The sequence below is a fragment of the Peromyscus maniculatus genome, chromosome 15, assembly GCF_049852395.1.
Source record: "Peromyscus maniculatus bairdii isolate BWxNUB_F1_BW_parent chromosome 15, HU_Pman_BW_mat_3.1, whole genome shotgun sequence".
In the NCBI taxonomy this organism is placed as follows: domain Eukaryota; kingdom Metazoa; phylum Chordata; class Mammalia; order Rodentia; family Cricetidae; genus Peromyscus; species Peromyscus maniculatus.
This window is the reverse complement of record NC_134866.1, coordinates 75,621,689-75,635,603: the sequence shown is the minus strand read 5'-3', so window position 1 is coordinate 75,635,603 and position 13,915 is coordinate 75,621,689. Positions and strand designations below refer to the sequence as shown.

The 13,915-nt window shown below is 38.6% G+C and overlaps 1 protein-coding gene across 5 annotated transcripts in view; it reads right to left on the bottom strand.

The window, feature by feature from the left end:
- Ankrd31 (ankyrin repeat domain 31) overlaps positions 1-13,915 on the bottom strand; it is a 165,435-nt gene that overhangs the window by 74,864 nt on the left and 76,656 nt on the right. For all 5 annotated transcript variants that reach the window (XM_042261661.2, XM_042261660.2, XM_042261664.2 and 2 more), the window contains 3 exons: positions 8,276-8,328; positions 6,151-7,618; positions 5,409-5,579 (listed from right to left, as the gene is read on the bottom strand). In XM_042261661.2, coding sequence (XP_042117595.2) covers positions 5,409-5,579; positions 6,151-7,618; positions 8,276-8,328 — 1,692 coding nt within the window. The remainder of the gene's footprint in view (positions 1-5,408; positions 5,580-6,150; positions 7,619-8,275; positions 8,329-13,915) is intronic.

Genomic DNA, 13,915 nt, shown 5'->3' with positions numbered 1-13,915 from the left:
GCAGTTAAGAGCACTGGCTGCTCTTCCAGAGGTCCTGAGTTCAATTCACAACAACCACATGATGGCTCAAAACCATCCATAATGAGATCTGGTGCCCTCTTCTGGCCTGCAGTCATACATGAAGACAGAACACTATATACATAATAAATAAATAAATCTTTCCATCGAAGAATGGATAAAGAAAATGTGGCATATTTGTTTATACAATGGAGTATTACTCGGCTGTTAAAAATGACATCATGAAATTTGTAAGCAAATGGACAGAACTAGAAAAAAAAATATCCTAAGTGAGGTAACTCAGACCCAGAAAGACAAACATGTTATGTTCTCACTTGTAAGTGGACATTAGCTGTAAAGTAAAGGATAGTCATGCTACAATTCACAGTCCCAGAAAGGCTAATTAACAAGGAGGGCTCAAGTGGGGACACATGGATTTCCCAGGGAAGGGGAAATAGATTTTGTGGGTGAATTGGGGGCAGATGGGGATGGAAAGAGGAGGGTCCAGACATGGGAAGGGAGGAGGGAGTATTGGGAGAAATGACTGGATTGGGGGACACTTGGGGAGTGACGGAGAAACCAATGCAGTGAAAACTCCCTGGAATCGACAAGAGTGACCCTACCTAAATCTAGTAATGGGGAACACAGAGCCAGAACTGGCCATCTTCTTTAACCAGGCAAGGCTTCCAGCAGTGAAACTGGGACATCATCCCAGCCACCAAACCTTTGACCCACAATATGTCCTGCCTGCAAGATGACCTGGGGTAATGGTGGCATAGAACTTGTGAGTGGCCAACCAATGACTAGTCCAACTTGAGGCCCACACCCATGCCTGACACTGCATGGATGGCCATGAACCAGAGACTGGGAAGCCCAGAGACCCAAGACAGGACCAAAAATGACTGGCAAGAGAACAAACAAAACAACAACAGCAACAAAAATCAAACCAAATAACCAACCAAATAAACAAACAAACAAACACAAGCCAACAACAACAGAAAAACCCCAAAACTCAATGAAATTATTCCCAATGATATTCTGCTATATACTCATAGATTGGGCCTAACCCAGTTGTAATCAGAATGCATCATCCAGCAACTGATGGGAGCAGATGCAGAGACCCACAGCCAAACACTAGGTAAAGCCAGGGGAACCCCACAGAAGAGAGGAGGAAGAAGGATTCTAGGAACCAGAGGGGTAGAGGAAACTCTGAGAACATGACCCACAGCATCAACTAAGCAGGCTCACAGACACTGAAGAGAAAATCAAGGACCATGTATGAATTTGAGCTAGGTCCTCTGCATATACTTTACGGTTGTATAGCCTGGTGTTCGTATGGGACTCGGAACAATGGGAGTGGGAGAAGTTTCTGATGCTTTTGCCTGCTCCTGGGACCCTTATCCTCCCACTGGGTCACCCTGTCTAGCTAGCCTTTGTGCCTAGTCTTATTGTAATTTGTTATGTCATGTTCGGTTGATACCCCCAGGAGGCCTGTTTTGTTTTAAAGGGAAATGGAGGAATGGATCTGAGGGAGAGGGAGAGAGGAAGGCGGGGAGTGGGAGGAGTGGAGGTAGGGTAAAACTACAGTCAGGATGCAACTTATGTAAAGAATAAAAGTAAAAAAGATTATTCTCTATAAAATGGGTTGAATTACATGGATTGCAATATCTTCAAAGCTATTTTCGCGTGCGTGCACGTGTGTGTGTGTGTGTGTGTGTGCGTTTCATGCATGCTGGCATGCACATGTGCACATTCCTACAGGTGACAGAGTAGGACAGGGTGTTTGTCTCTATCGACTTTTTGCCTTACTGCCTTGACAGGGTTTCTCATCAAACCTGAAGCTTGCCAGTGGCTAGAGTGACTGACCAGTAAGTTCCTGAAATCTGTCACCATCTATGCCTGATGCTACAGTTACAGGCAAGTGCAGTCATGCTCAGCTTTTTATACTGGTTCTGGGGCTTCCAACTCAGGCCTTCATGCCTGCAAAGCACGTACTATTATCCATTGAGTCACCACCCCAGTCCCTTCATAGGTATTTTCTAATGACATCCACACAAACATAAAACATACTCCTTTTTGTGCACTCACAATTCTTTATTGGAAAAATACAAAGAAAGACAGACAGATACTAATTTGTTAAGTGTAAATCATCTAAGGTAGTGGGTGTAGCATGAATCATAATTGGTCTTCATAAAAACCTAGCTAGAGTCAGATACCAGGGTACATGCTGAAAGATCAGAGAAACAAAGAAGCCAACCACTAGAGAGATTTCTTACCTCTAGCAAATCCTTAGCCTGAAAGGGAACAAGATCCTGTCTCTACGAATCCTCAGACTGAATGCACTGAGATCCTGTATCCACCCACCTTATATTCCTGTCTCTACATTCCTAGTGCTGGGATTAAAGATGTGAGCCACCACTGCCTGGCTCTGTTTTTCTTTTAGACTGGATCAATCTTGTGTAGCCCAGGGTGGCCTTGAATTCACAGAGATCCATCTGCCTCTGCCTCCTGAACCCTGGGATTAAAGGTGTGTGCCACCACTGCCTGGCCTCTATTGCTAACTAGTGGCTAGTTCTACACTCTGATCTTCAGGAAAGCTTTATTTGTTAGATCAAAAGCAAAATATCACCACACCACTGTAGTCTGGAAGGGGTGCTACTATTAGTAAGTACAGTCCTTCCTCTCTGCCTTCCTTTCTTGTCCTTTATAATAGTGCTTCTTAAACATTTTTACTTAGTGACTGTTTTGTACCCAAGAAATTTTGGACGACCTGGCATAAAGGTATATAAAACAGGTACTCCAATCAATTACAGATAATAACTCATAAAGAGATTATTTTAAAATATTCTTTGGTATACATACAAATCTGCATTTATTAAAGATGTAATCAAATTTGTAAATTAAGGAGATGGATGTACTTGCTTATTTTTATATGACGAATTAAATCTTGGTTGAGTATTTCATACTGCAGGATACATAGCATCCTCAATATTTGTGACAATATTGATTGTCAACTTGGCAGGATATAGAATTTCATAGGAGACAAGCTTCTGGGCATGTCTGAGAGAGAATTCCTAGCTTACATAAATTAAACACCATCCTAAATGTGGCCCATCTTACTCCATGGGCTGGAGTCTGGATAGAACAGGAGGAAGCAGGCTGAGCACTAGCATGCATCCCCCTGCTTCCTTACTGCAGATACAATGTGGCCTGCTTTCTCATGCTTGTTCTGCCATGCCTTCCTCCCCATGACAGACCACAGATTAGATAGATAGGCAGACAGACAGACCGACAGATAGACAGACAGACAGACAGACAGGTAGGTAGGTAGGTAGATAGCTCTTTATCTTTGAACTATAGCCCAAAATAAATCCTGTTGTTCTTCCTTTAAGTTGCTTCTTTATAGGTATTAGCTCAGCAATGAGAAAATTAACTAATGTAACAAATTCTCAGATTGATTGACATTTTGATGTTATATTCATCAATACAGAGAATGCTACTTCACATAAATACACAGTAAAAATGTCAGAATTATGTTTAGAGCCATTCAGAAATGTTTGGAAATTCTGTCCTAATCCCATGTCAAAATTCATTTAGTTGTTTCTTTTATGAAAGTAAAGTCAGTAATTCAAACAATTTTTCAGATCAAACATTCTAATACAATGTAATTTAAAGACACACTAAATTAATATTTACATATTGAGAAATTATGATAAGAAAATATTAGTCTTTGTTTTTCATAATTAAACCATTATGTTTCTATAAGAACAACAAACTTTGTATGTATAGTTTAAAAAACACTGAAATCCATACTCTACAGTAGTCTCAAATCTGACCTGTGTCAGGCTGTGGCATGAAGGGATGGATGGCATGTGCACTGCAAAAGGCATACTGTGTGCTCAGAACTAAGACTAGAGTGAACTACATGATACAGCACAAGTAAGTGCTGCCACAAACACTTTAAGTCATTGCGGTACTAACCCATGGTTATACAAGCTAGCTTTCATGAGATCTGTGAGGCTTTATCAACTATCCTGCAGATACATCTACTTTATGCATCACGCATCTATATATCCCTTTACATTTCTATGCTATTCTATAATAGTCTCATTATGTATCATGAGACTATAATAGTCTCATTATGTATCATGACTAAAATCATTGTATCATGATTTAGTCGAGGGAAACTAAATACAGATTGGAAATCTGTGCAGTAGAACTGAGGGCATGGTTAAATTCACTGCTGAATGGTTGTGAGAGAAGCTAGCATTAGGGAACCTCCTGGTGCCAATATCTAGAATTCTCCATCCCCTGTTCAAGTTGTACACTTTAGTGGAATGACATACATACACAAACTTATACTTAAAGATGATTAAGTGCTACTAAGGAAGTACATCAGCTTCCTGGGTCACCTATAACAACTTATAAGCTTAAACAACAGAAATTTACTCTGCTATCTGCATCTAAAATCAAGGTACCAGCAGGGACATAACTGCAACTGCCAGTCTTCCTTACCTCTTCCAGCTTCTGGTGGCTGTTGACATTCTTTGGCTTCCCTAGCTTGAGGTTACATGAACTCCTTTACTCAATCTATATGTCTCAAATTTCTCTCTTTCTTTTATAAAGTAGCTTTTGATTAGATTTGGGGTTCATCTAGATAATTCAGAATGACTCCACCTCAAAGACCTTAATTTGATTATTTATGTAAATATCCCTTTTCCAAAGAAGATAATAATATTCAACCATTTAACAAAGAGGTGTTGTTCACAAGTTCCAGAGCCTAGAAAAATAGACTCATTATGGAAGGACCATCATTCACCCGACTGTTGAAAGCCCATGAAGGTCTTCAGCTTACACGAGAGGGAAAATAAGGGAAGGCTCACACAGAAAATGCTTTGTCCAGCACCTTTCCTACCTCCTAACAACAGTTATGAGTGATTACTATTTAACTTGAGGTGGCCCCGGTTGTTGTTCATCACAGGATTAGCTCTAAGAATCACTAAAGGAGAGTAGTTTGTCAGACAAATATAGACAGTCGATTAATTCGACAAAAAATAGTGCCCATACTTCTTTAATAATCCTTAAAAGGGCAAAATGGATGTGACATAAAAATCTGAGATACTACACAGTCCTAATCCTCCCACTGAATTGTCACTGTCTCTGCTGTTTATCTCCTCTAATGTCATAAACTGAAAGCCACAGTCAGCAATATGACAAAAACTTATCTGGAGACTACTGGATATCCTCAAATGGAGTTTTAACAACAAATATATCTGAAATAATCTCACATTCATTCCTAAATGACTGTCCTCTAGCATAAAAAAAACCCTCACTAACTTAATTAAACATTTAGGAATTCTTTGAAATGTGAAGCTTAGTTACAAAACTTTGACATAACCATTTATACAAACCTTGGCTGCAGGGAGTTTTCAAGGAAATTTTTCTTTTTCTGAGATTCTGGTCTTTTATGTGTTCTTGGGAATCACAAGGCATGTGACCTTCTGAATCCACATTTCTCTTTTTCTCCTTGCAATTTCCTACAGCTCTTTCAGCTCTACTGGTATTATTAGTTAACTCCTCATCTGAAACACAACCATTTATATTATTAGTCTTATGGTTCCCCTTACTGGTTACGTGACAAGAAAATAAACTCCTGTTCTTCCAGGGTTTCTGCTTCAAGAACTAATTACAAGGAACCTTTCAAATGTTTCCACAGAGCAGACTAAGTGTGCTAGTAATGGTACTAACACAGACACAATGATTAGCTGCAATCAGTGGAGATACCAATGTTCTGCCATGAAAATGACATTAGGGTTTGAATACTAAATTAGTACCATATTAAAAAGAGGTATAAAAACTGGTAGACATATTTTTCATTAGCTTTAACTGGTATCAATTTAGTAACCATCTTTGATAATAACAGTCTGACTTTCAAAGTAAGCACTAGGAATGTCTAGCTAGCCCAGATGACAGAGCATAAGCCTCAAAATCAAAATCATGCACGAATACCTACTGAGTTTATCAGCTTCCAAAATCATGACCTATGTGGTGGCTTTGTGCTTGTCAGCTGGGCCACAGGGTAAATAGAATTCAGTTGTAAATTTCTACAAAAGGAGAGCTAGAAGAAATGTACAAACTGAGAAATATTAATACCTGATTTATGAGCAATTTCCTTCTCTTTTCCTTGATTAGGTTGTGAGGAGCTGGCCAACTCTTTATTCACATCGTCAGTGGAATGAAAATCTGTATTGTTCACAGACTCATTCTCTGGAAGGTCTTGTCTCCTTTTTTCAGCTTTAGTTATTTCTATTACTTGAGAATGAACAACTGTGTGTAAAGGACTATCTGAAGAACTTGGGTTTGGGCTTTTTACAGTATAATTCCTCTCAGTGTCTTGCTTCTTTTCCACATTATATGTATCAGTTTGATTTACTAAAGGAGTTGGCTCTCTGTGGCCATTATTTTGGAATGCTTTTAATAGCTCCACTTGACTAGTCAACTGTGAAACGTTCTGCGTTGAAGGCAGTTTTATACAAGGCATAGAATTGTGCTCATTACTGGCATATGAGTGAGCAAATGAAATTCCATGTATATATTGTTCATCATTTGGAATATGTTGTTCATAAATTAATGGATTATTCAAATCACAATAATTAACAGCTTCTTTTTGTGGATGTGTAGTTAGGCTACCCATGGTTAGCTCATTTTCCCGTGAAAAATAGTTTTCAGAAGATAAACACTGTAGAGCATTAATTTCTTCTTTATTTGCTGTGCTCTCTTCATTAGGAGATTGGCCCACGAATTCTTTCTGAGATTCCACAGACTTGTTAGAGGTGTGGCAATCACTATCACTGTCAGCAAAGCGTCCTTTTATGAAGGAGAGGAAAGAATCTTCCCATTCATTAAGGTTCTTGCCTTTTTCATCTGAGCTCTTGTTTTCAGGGGACTCTTGGTTAGTGTGAGGCTGCTGATCTGCAGTTAGATATGGTAATTTTATTTCTTTATATAATGAAAGTTCAGAGAAGGAAGCATGTTTAGTTTGATCAATGGACTCTAATTCCAAGAACTGCATTTCTTGACTATCTGATAAATCCAGGATGTGGGTATTCGCTTTTTTGGAAACCACACAAGCCTCACTATTGCTACCTGCACCATTTTTCAAGGTTGCTAGAGTTGGAGTAGAAAGTTCACATGACCCTTTTGAAAGGTCATCAAGGGTTTGGATAGTACGCTGCTGTGGAGTAACTAATTTATTCATTCTCCTGAAAGAAGAAATAGCTATTCCCTGACTTAAATTGCAGTCTCTATCATCTACTTGAGTCTTTGTATGTTGTGTATTTCTTTGTCCTTTATTTTCAGACACATTAGTTCTGCTATCTTTCACATTGTGGACATTGTTCCTTCTGAGTCCTATAGAGTCTATTTGGTTAACAGCTGATTGCCTAGGCTTGCACTTGCCAAATTCTGTGGTATTGGAATTTTTCTGGCAAGGTTCACATATATATGCTTCATTTATAAGTAAATTGTTGCTTCCTTTCATTTCTACATGTCCTGGTTCTTGTCTATTAGAATTTTCATCACAAATAAACTCAGTGTGATTAGCAGAACTTAATTTTGGTTTCTATTAAAAGAAAACAAGAAAAACATGGTTAGTTTTAATTTTAGGGGCAGATTTACAGACTCTGTGAGACACTGTAAAAGGAGTGTTACAGGAATATTTTCAAGACAGTATCCTCTTCCAATTGTCACATAGTAAAGAATAGAATTAGGTTAGTTTCTTCCTTTGATATTTAGAAGAATTATGGGTGGGGCAGTGGAAGATGGAATTTGAAAACTAAAAGACAGATGATTTCTGAAATGGTTTCTCTGGAAACTTGACTGTGAAATGCTACGATTAAAACATGACTCAAATCCAGATGAAGAGCAGCCACACACAATGTAAACTTTGTTGGACGGACAATTGGAATTACTACTATTAGATTATCTGTATTATTCTTAAATCAGAAAAATTTTGACATGGTTGATAAATCCCAGACACCATAAAGAGCAACAGGAAGAAAACGGCTTACAATACATTACCACAGCATGCTACTTACCTAACTGTTTCTCAGGCTAGAACCTTTGGATAACTCATGCAATTATTCCAAAGTATCTTAAACCAAAGGTCAAGTCATAACCTGACTAATGCTTCACCAGTCTTTCTTTCCCTATGGGGATCTATAAAAATAACCAACAGGTATAAACCTGCTAAAACATTTATTATTAAATACAGATATACCTTGTACTGGAATATATCTTCTACATATGCTGGGTCAGTGTTCTTCCTTTGTGCTGCATACAAAAAGAGAAAATAAATATGGTGGTATTTTATTTGTGCTGAAATGTGATTTTAATTGTATGTTAATAAATAAAGTTGCCAGGGGGTCAGAGCTATTAGAGCCATAGTGAGCTGGGCGGCAGTGGTGCACGCCTTTAATCCCAGCACTTAGTAGGCAGAGCTAGGTAGATCTCTGTGTGTTCAAGGATACAGCCATAATTGGAGACACATGCCTTTAATCTCAATCCCAACCATAGAAGACCTGGAAGTCTCTACAGACAGGCAGTGACGAGGCAGTCATGTGTTTGGGTTTACAACCAATGAGAAGGCAGAACAGAAAAACTAAATAAAGACAAACACACAGGAAGTAGGTCCTTTTCGGAGAGGTCTCTTGGTTGAAGACGCTAGCTGCAGCAGGCGGTAAGGCTCTTAGCTCTGATCTCTTGGCTTTCTTCTTTGCATTGGTTCTGTGTTTCTTATTTAATAAGATGATTGTTTACATCTACATTAAAATAGCTTCCAGTAGTTAGACTCTAGACTTCTAAAACCTGCAAGTTTTTTGCCATGAAAAAAAAAAACCTAGAGAGTGGGCTAGCAGGTGTGTGTGTACTCAGGCAGGCCTGATGACTTGAATTCAATTCCTGGATCCCACAGGTGGCAAGAGAGAAGTAACTCCCCAGAGTTATCCTCTGCTTTCTATCTGTCATGTTTACACCTGTACACACATACATATATACTCAAATAAAATTTTAAAACTGGAGGGAATATGTGAAATCATGTAAATGTGTTTTTTTTTTAATTTATTTATTTATGATGTATACAGCATATATGACTGCAGGCCAGAAGAGGGCGCCAGATCTCGTTACAGATGGTTGTGAGCCACCATGTGGTTGCTGGGAATTGAACTCAGGACCTCTGGAAGAGCAGTCAGTGCTCTTAACCTCTGAGCCATCTCTCCAGCCCCAATAAATGTTTCTATATTAAAGCTGGCACATACAATATGACTATATAGTTTCCATATTTATTACAAGCTAAATATTACTATGAATGATAGTATTTCTATTGGAAAAGTAAATAGATTTGACAAAATAACTACTAATAAAGATGGGCACTAAACTTAGTATTTTTTAATTTATTCACAGAAATATATGTGTATGTTCTCTTCATTCAGGAGATTATGCAAGATGTTTTTATAAAGCAAAAAAAAAAAACCCTTAATAACTAATAGATTATCATGGGCTGGCAAGATTGTTCAGTGTAAGGTCACTTGCTGCCAAGCTTGATGAGCTGAGTTCCATCCCTTGGACTCACAAGGTGGAAGGAGAGAACTAACTCTTACAAGCTGCCCTCTGTTCTCCAGATACATACATAAACACACACACAAATTAATAATGTAACAAAAACTTTAAATAGATCATTTCATAATATGTCTGCTCAATAAGGTCCTAACATGAATGTTGCATTCTCTTCAAAGCAAAACATGCATAGAAAAGATCAACACTGTGACTTCATAGAGGAAACAAAAAATACTTTTATTAAAAAAGGGGGCAAGGTTGGTGATTAAAAGATTGCAATTTAGCATATTTCTCCTTGCCTTCTTAAAATACTGAATGTGTAATTATAATTAGGCACATGTGCAGTTAACCACGAAAGATAAAACTTTATGAAGGTTTCTATTTGTACATAGAAAATATTCAATAAATGTCTGATATGAATAAATTAACATTTTAGTTGTTTGTTTGTTTTTTGGTTTTTGGAGACAGGGTTTCTCTGTGTAGTTTTGCGCCTTTCCTGGAGCTTGCTCTGTAGACCATGCTGGCCTCGAACTCACAGAGATCCGCCTGCCTCTGCCTCCCAAGTGCTGGGATTAAAGGCATGCGCCACCACCATCCCGATAAATTAACATTTTAAATGGGATATATAAAATATAATTACCTTGAATATAAGTAGGAAACAAAATATCTTAACAAGGATGTAATTAAATATGAGGAATTTATTTTTTAGAAATGACTTTTACCATTACAATCAAATTCCATTCACCCTATTCAAATGAGAAGAGTTGTCCAGAATGTCCTGTCAAAACCACACTCCAGAGTTTCACTGTTGCTTCTCTTGCTTATGAGCTGGGTGACCCTGGGCAAGTTTCTTAATGTCTCTGCCTTCACAGACTGTCCATAAATGAAAAAAACTAAGAACAGCTACAGAGTTACGAAGATTAAGTACTGAAATCCATGTACAGAAAATATTCTATTATTACTACTGTTGCTGTTAATAGCTTTTAAGAATATGAAGGGTGCTATGCCTTCTCTTAATATTGGTTATAAAATCAAAAAACAGAAATAACAATATTTTCCATAACCACCTAGTCAGGTAAGCATGGTTCCTAAGAGACTCTAAAGGAATAAAAGAGACTGTACTCCCTCTCAGTCTTAAAGACCACATTCTCTAGTCTAGCCAATTGACTATACAGATATAAGTTCTCAAGTGGTGAGTTCAGCTGATGGTAATTTTAGAAATATTCCTTTCTGTCCCACTGAACTCCATCACGCACTAACACAGTGTGTTTAGGTATTTTACATACATTAATCCAACCCTCACACTAACTTTTCTATAGTATACCCAAAAAAAAAAAAACCAAAGCCGGGTGGTGGTGGCGCACACCTTTAATCCCAGCACTCGGGAGGCAGAGGCAGGCAGATCTCTGTGAGTTCGAGGCCAGCCTGGGCTACCAAGTGAGTTCCAGGAAAGGCGCAAAGCTACACAGAGAAACCCTGTCTCAACCCCTGCCCCCCCAAAAAAACCAAAAAAACAAAAAAAAAACAAAAACATTTCTATAGTCATTTGGGTAGATGAATATATATTAAAAGTCCAATTTGCAAGGCCAAGTATGGTGGTGCATGCCTTTAATCTCAGCACTCAGGAAGCAGATACAGGTGGATCCATGTGAATTTGAGGCCAGCCTGGTCTACATAATGAATTTCAGGCCAGCCAGGACTATAGTAAGATCCTATCTCAAAACAACAACAACAACAGAAAACTCACCCCTAAAAACAAAAACAAACCAACAAACAAAAAACTCAATCAAATTGCAAATGAGAAAACAGGGATGTCAATTACCCAGTGTGATAAAGCCTGTAAGAATGAGTTTACTCATCAAAGTAGTTGTATATTCTAAGAGAAAAGTTAGCAAATACACTTCATGTTAAGAACACTCTTGATTCATCGTCCTTATAATTTTAAAAACAACATTCTTCAGGGCTTCGGAATACATCTCAGGGGAGGAGTGTTTACCTGTATATAAATGGGCTTGGGTTTGATCCCTAGCATTTCAAAACAAAATGAAAAATGGAATAAAATAAAACAAAGCCCTTTTCAACTGAAATTAAAAAACAAATGTCTTGTTAAAGCATATATATTTATTAAGAAAACAAAACTTGCACTATTTTGGAAAATAGGGTGCTAATTAATGACAATTCAAATGTTCATGCTTAAGAAATAGTCAACCTGCTGAAGCATACTAAATTAATAAATTCTCTCACAAAGAAAGAATCAAAGCCATGTCTAAAGGAAAAGGTTAGGAATTCCTTTGCATGAAGGAAATTTCCTGTATGGGATTAGGTTAGAGAAGCAGAGATTAGAACAGGGCTTCAGGACTCAGAGAAGGCTAGAATTCTGGAGAAAACACTTCCAGGAAAGAAAAAGACAAAAAACAAAAAAACCCCAAAACAAAACAAAACCCCAAAAAACTCATTACAGAATAAAGAAGCCACATGATTACGAACAGCATCAAAGCACATTCGAGAGTTTATAAACGTGTGCCTCTAGCGTGATACTTTATTTGCAGTTTTTCTGTGTCTTCAAACATAAATGTGATTAATAGTCTACTTCATGTGCTTTCCTGCACCTGGCATTAGCAAGTCATGTTTGTCTCTTCCAGTGCGGTTTGGTTTCTAAGAGGGAGTTCTGCTCTAAAGAGGTTTACTTGTTACTTTGTGGAAGCAGCACCAGGGTGCATGCCCATAGTCCCAGCTACTGAGGAGGCTAAGATGACTGCCTGAGCTCAGGGACTCAGGCTCAGCCTACGCAGCATAGAAAGATCACCTAAAATTCAGTAATAGTCTCTCTGTATTGTAAAAGTGAGACATTTTGGTCTAGGTCTTAGTCCTTAGTTAAAAGCATTTAAATAATTACATGTCTTGAAGATGTAAAAAACATAAAATGAGTGGCTATTGTGATACCTCAGTAAAACCCCCCACTCTATCCCCTACAGACAAAGAGAAGCTTAAACCAGGATTCCTAAGTGTAGATAAGAACTTAGACCCCTTTTCCCCAGGTGGCTGTATCTGCTACAGGGACTTTGGAAAACAGTCAGGATAGTCGACCAAAAGAATAAAAAGGGAGGCGGGTTAAAATAAATTATATGGTCTGTGTCTTTAAGAACTAGCCTCACAAAGAAAGGGGAGAGCTCCTTCCCACCTCCTTGCTGTGAGTGAGAGGTTTGGAAGAGCCTCCCTGGAGACTTGTAAACTTAGAAAACCCCTTACTTTTGCATTCTGTACCTAAAGTCTTCAGTGGGGGCTTTGGGGACTGTGATTTAGGCCAGGCCAGTTTCAAGTCCCCAGAAATGATGGCGCCAGCCCCAGGAACAAAAGAACAGAGTCAGGATGTCTGATGGTAACCAATTAACCACGAGATGCCCCTCTCCAGAGATAACAAGACCGGACGCCAGAGAGAAGTTGTAAAACTCCTGACAGGGCAAACAGATAAGCTAAAATAAGATAAAGTCCAGGCCCGGGAAAAACTTGACCAATCAAGGATGGACCCGTACTAACCCCCTCCCCTCTAAGAAATTTTATGGGTTTTGCCTATAAAAACTAACTTCCCCAAGAAAGAGGCACTCCTCCCTGCCTCACTGTATTGGGTGTAGGAATGAGTCCCTGTCTAGACTTGTATCTGCAGAATAAACCTTGCTGTTGCATTCTGGACATCCAAAGGTCTACGGTGGACTCTTTGGGGGGTCACAATCTGGGCATAACAGCTATAACATAATAAAATGGGAAAAATAATAAAACGTATCCATAAAGGAGAACCAGTCTTATGACCAACAGTCAGAATAGCCCCTTTTTTTTCAGCAAATACACTCAACACTAACTGGGAGAAATGTCATATTAAATATAATTCAGTTGGGAAGAAAGCATACTTTCAATTTTGTTTGAAACAACTTAGAGCTTGTCCAGCCGGTTATCAACCATGATGTTGGTATACCATGTTTTGAAGAAGCCTGGGTACTGCCTTTTTAATGTATTCTCATAGGATCTAATCATTTCTTTATCATGTTCTTCACTGTGTTTGCTACTTGGTTTTTAAAAAATTCATTTTGTATTACTAGGCGTTAGACTAATTGGTGCCTAACACATAGTAAGCCATGAATGAAAGACTAACGGAACGGCGGTGTGTGTGTGTGTGTGTGTGTGTGTGTGTGTGTGTGTGTGTGTGTGTGTGTGTGAATGCAGGAGAGAGTGAGTTTCCACAGAGAACAAACCCCTCCAGGAGTGGTGGTAGTGGTGGCAGTGCTTTAGCTGTCCAACACCTTCTGACGGG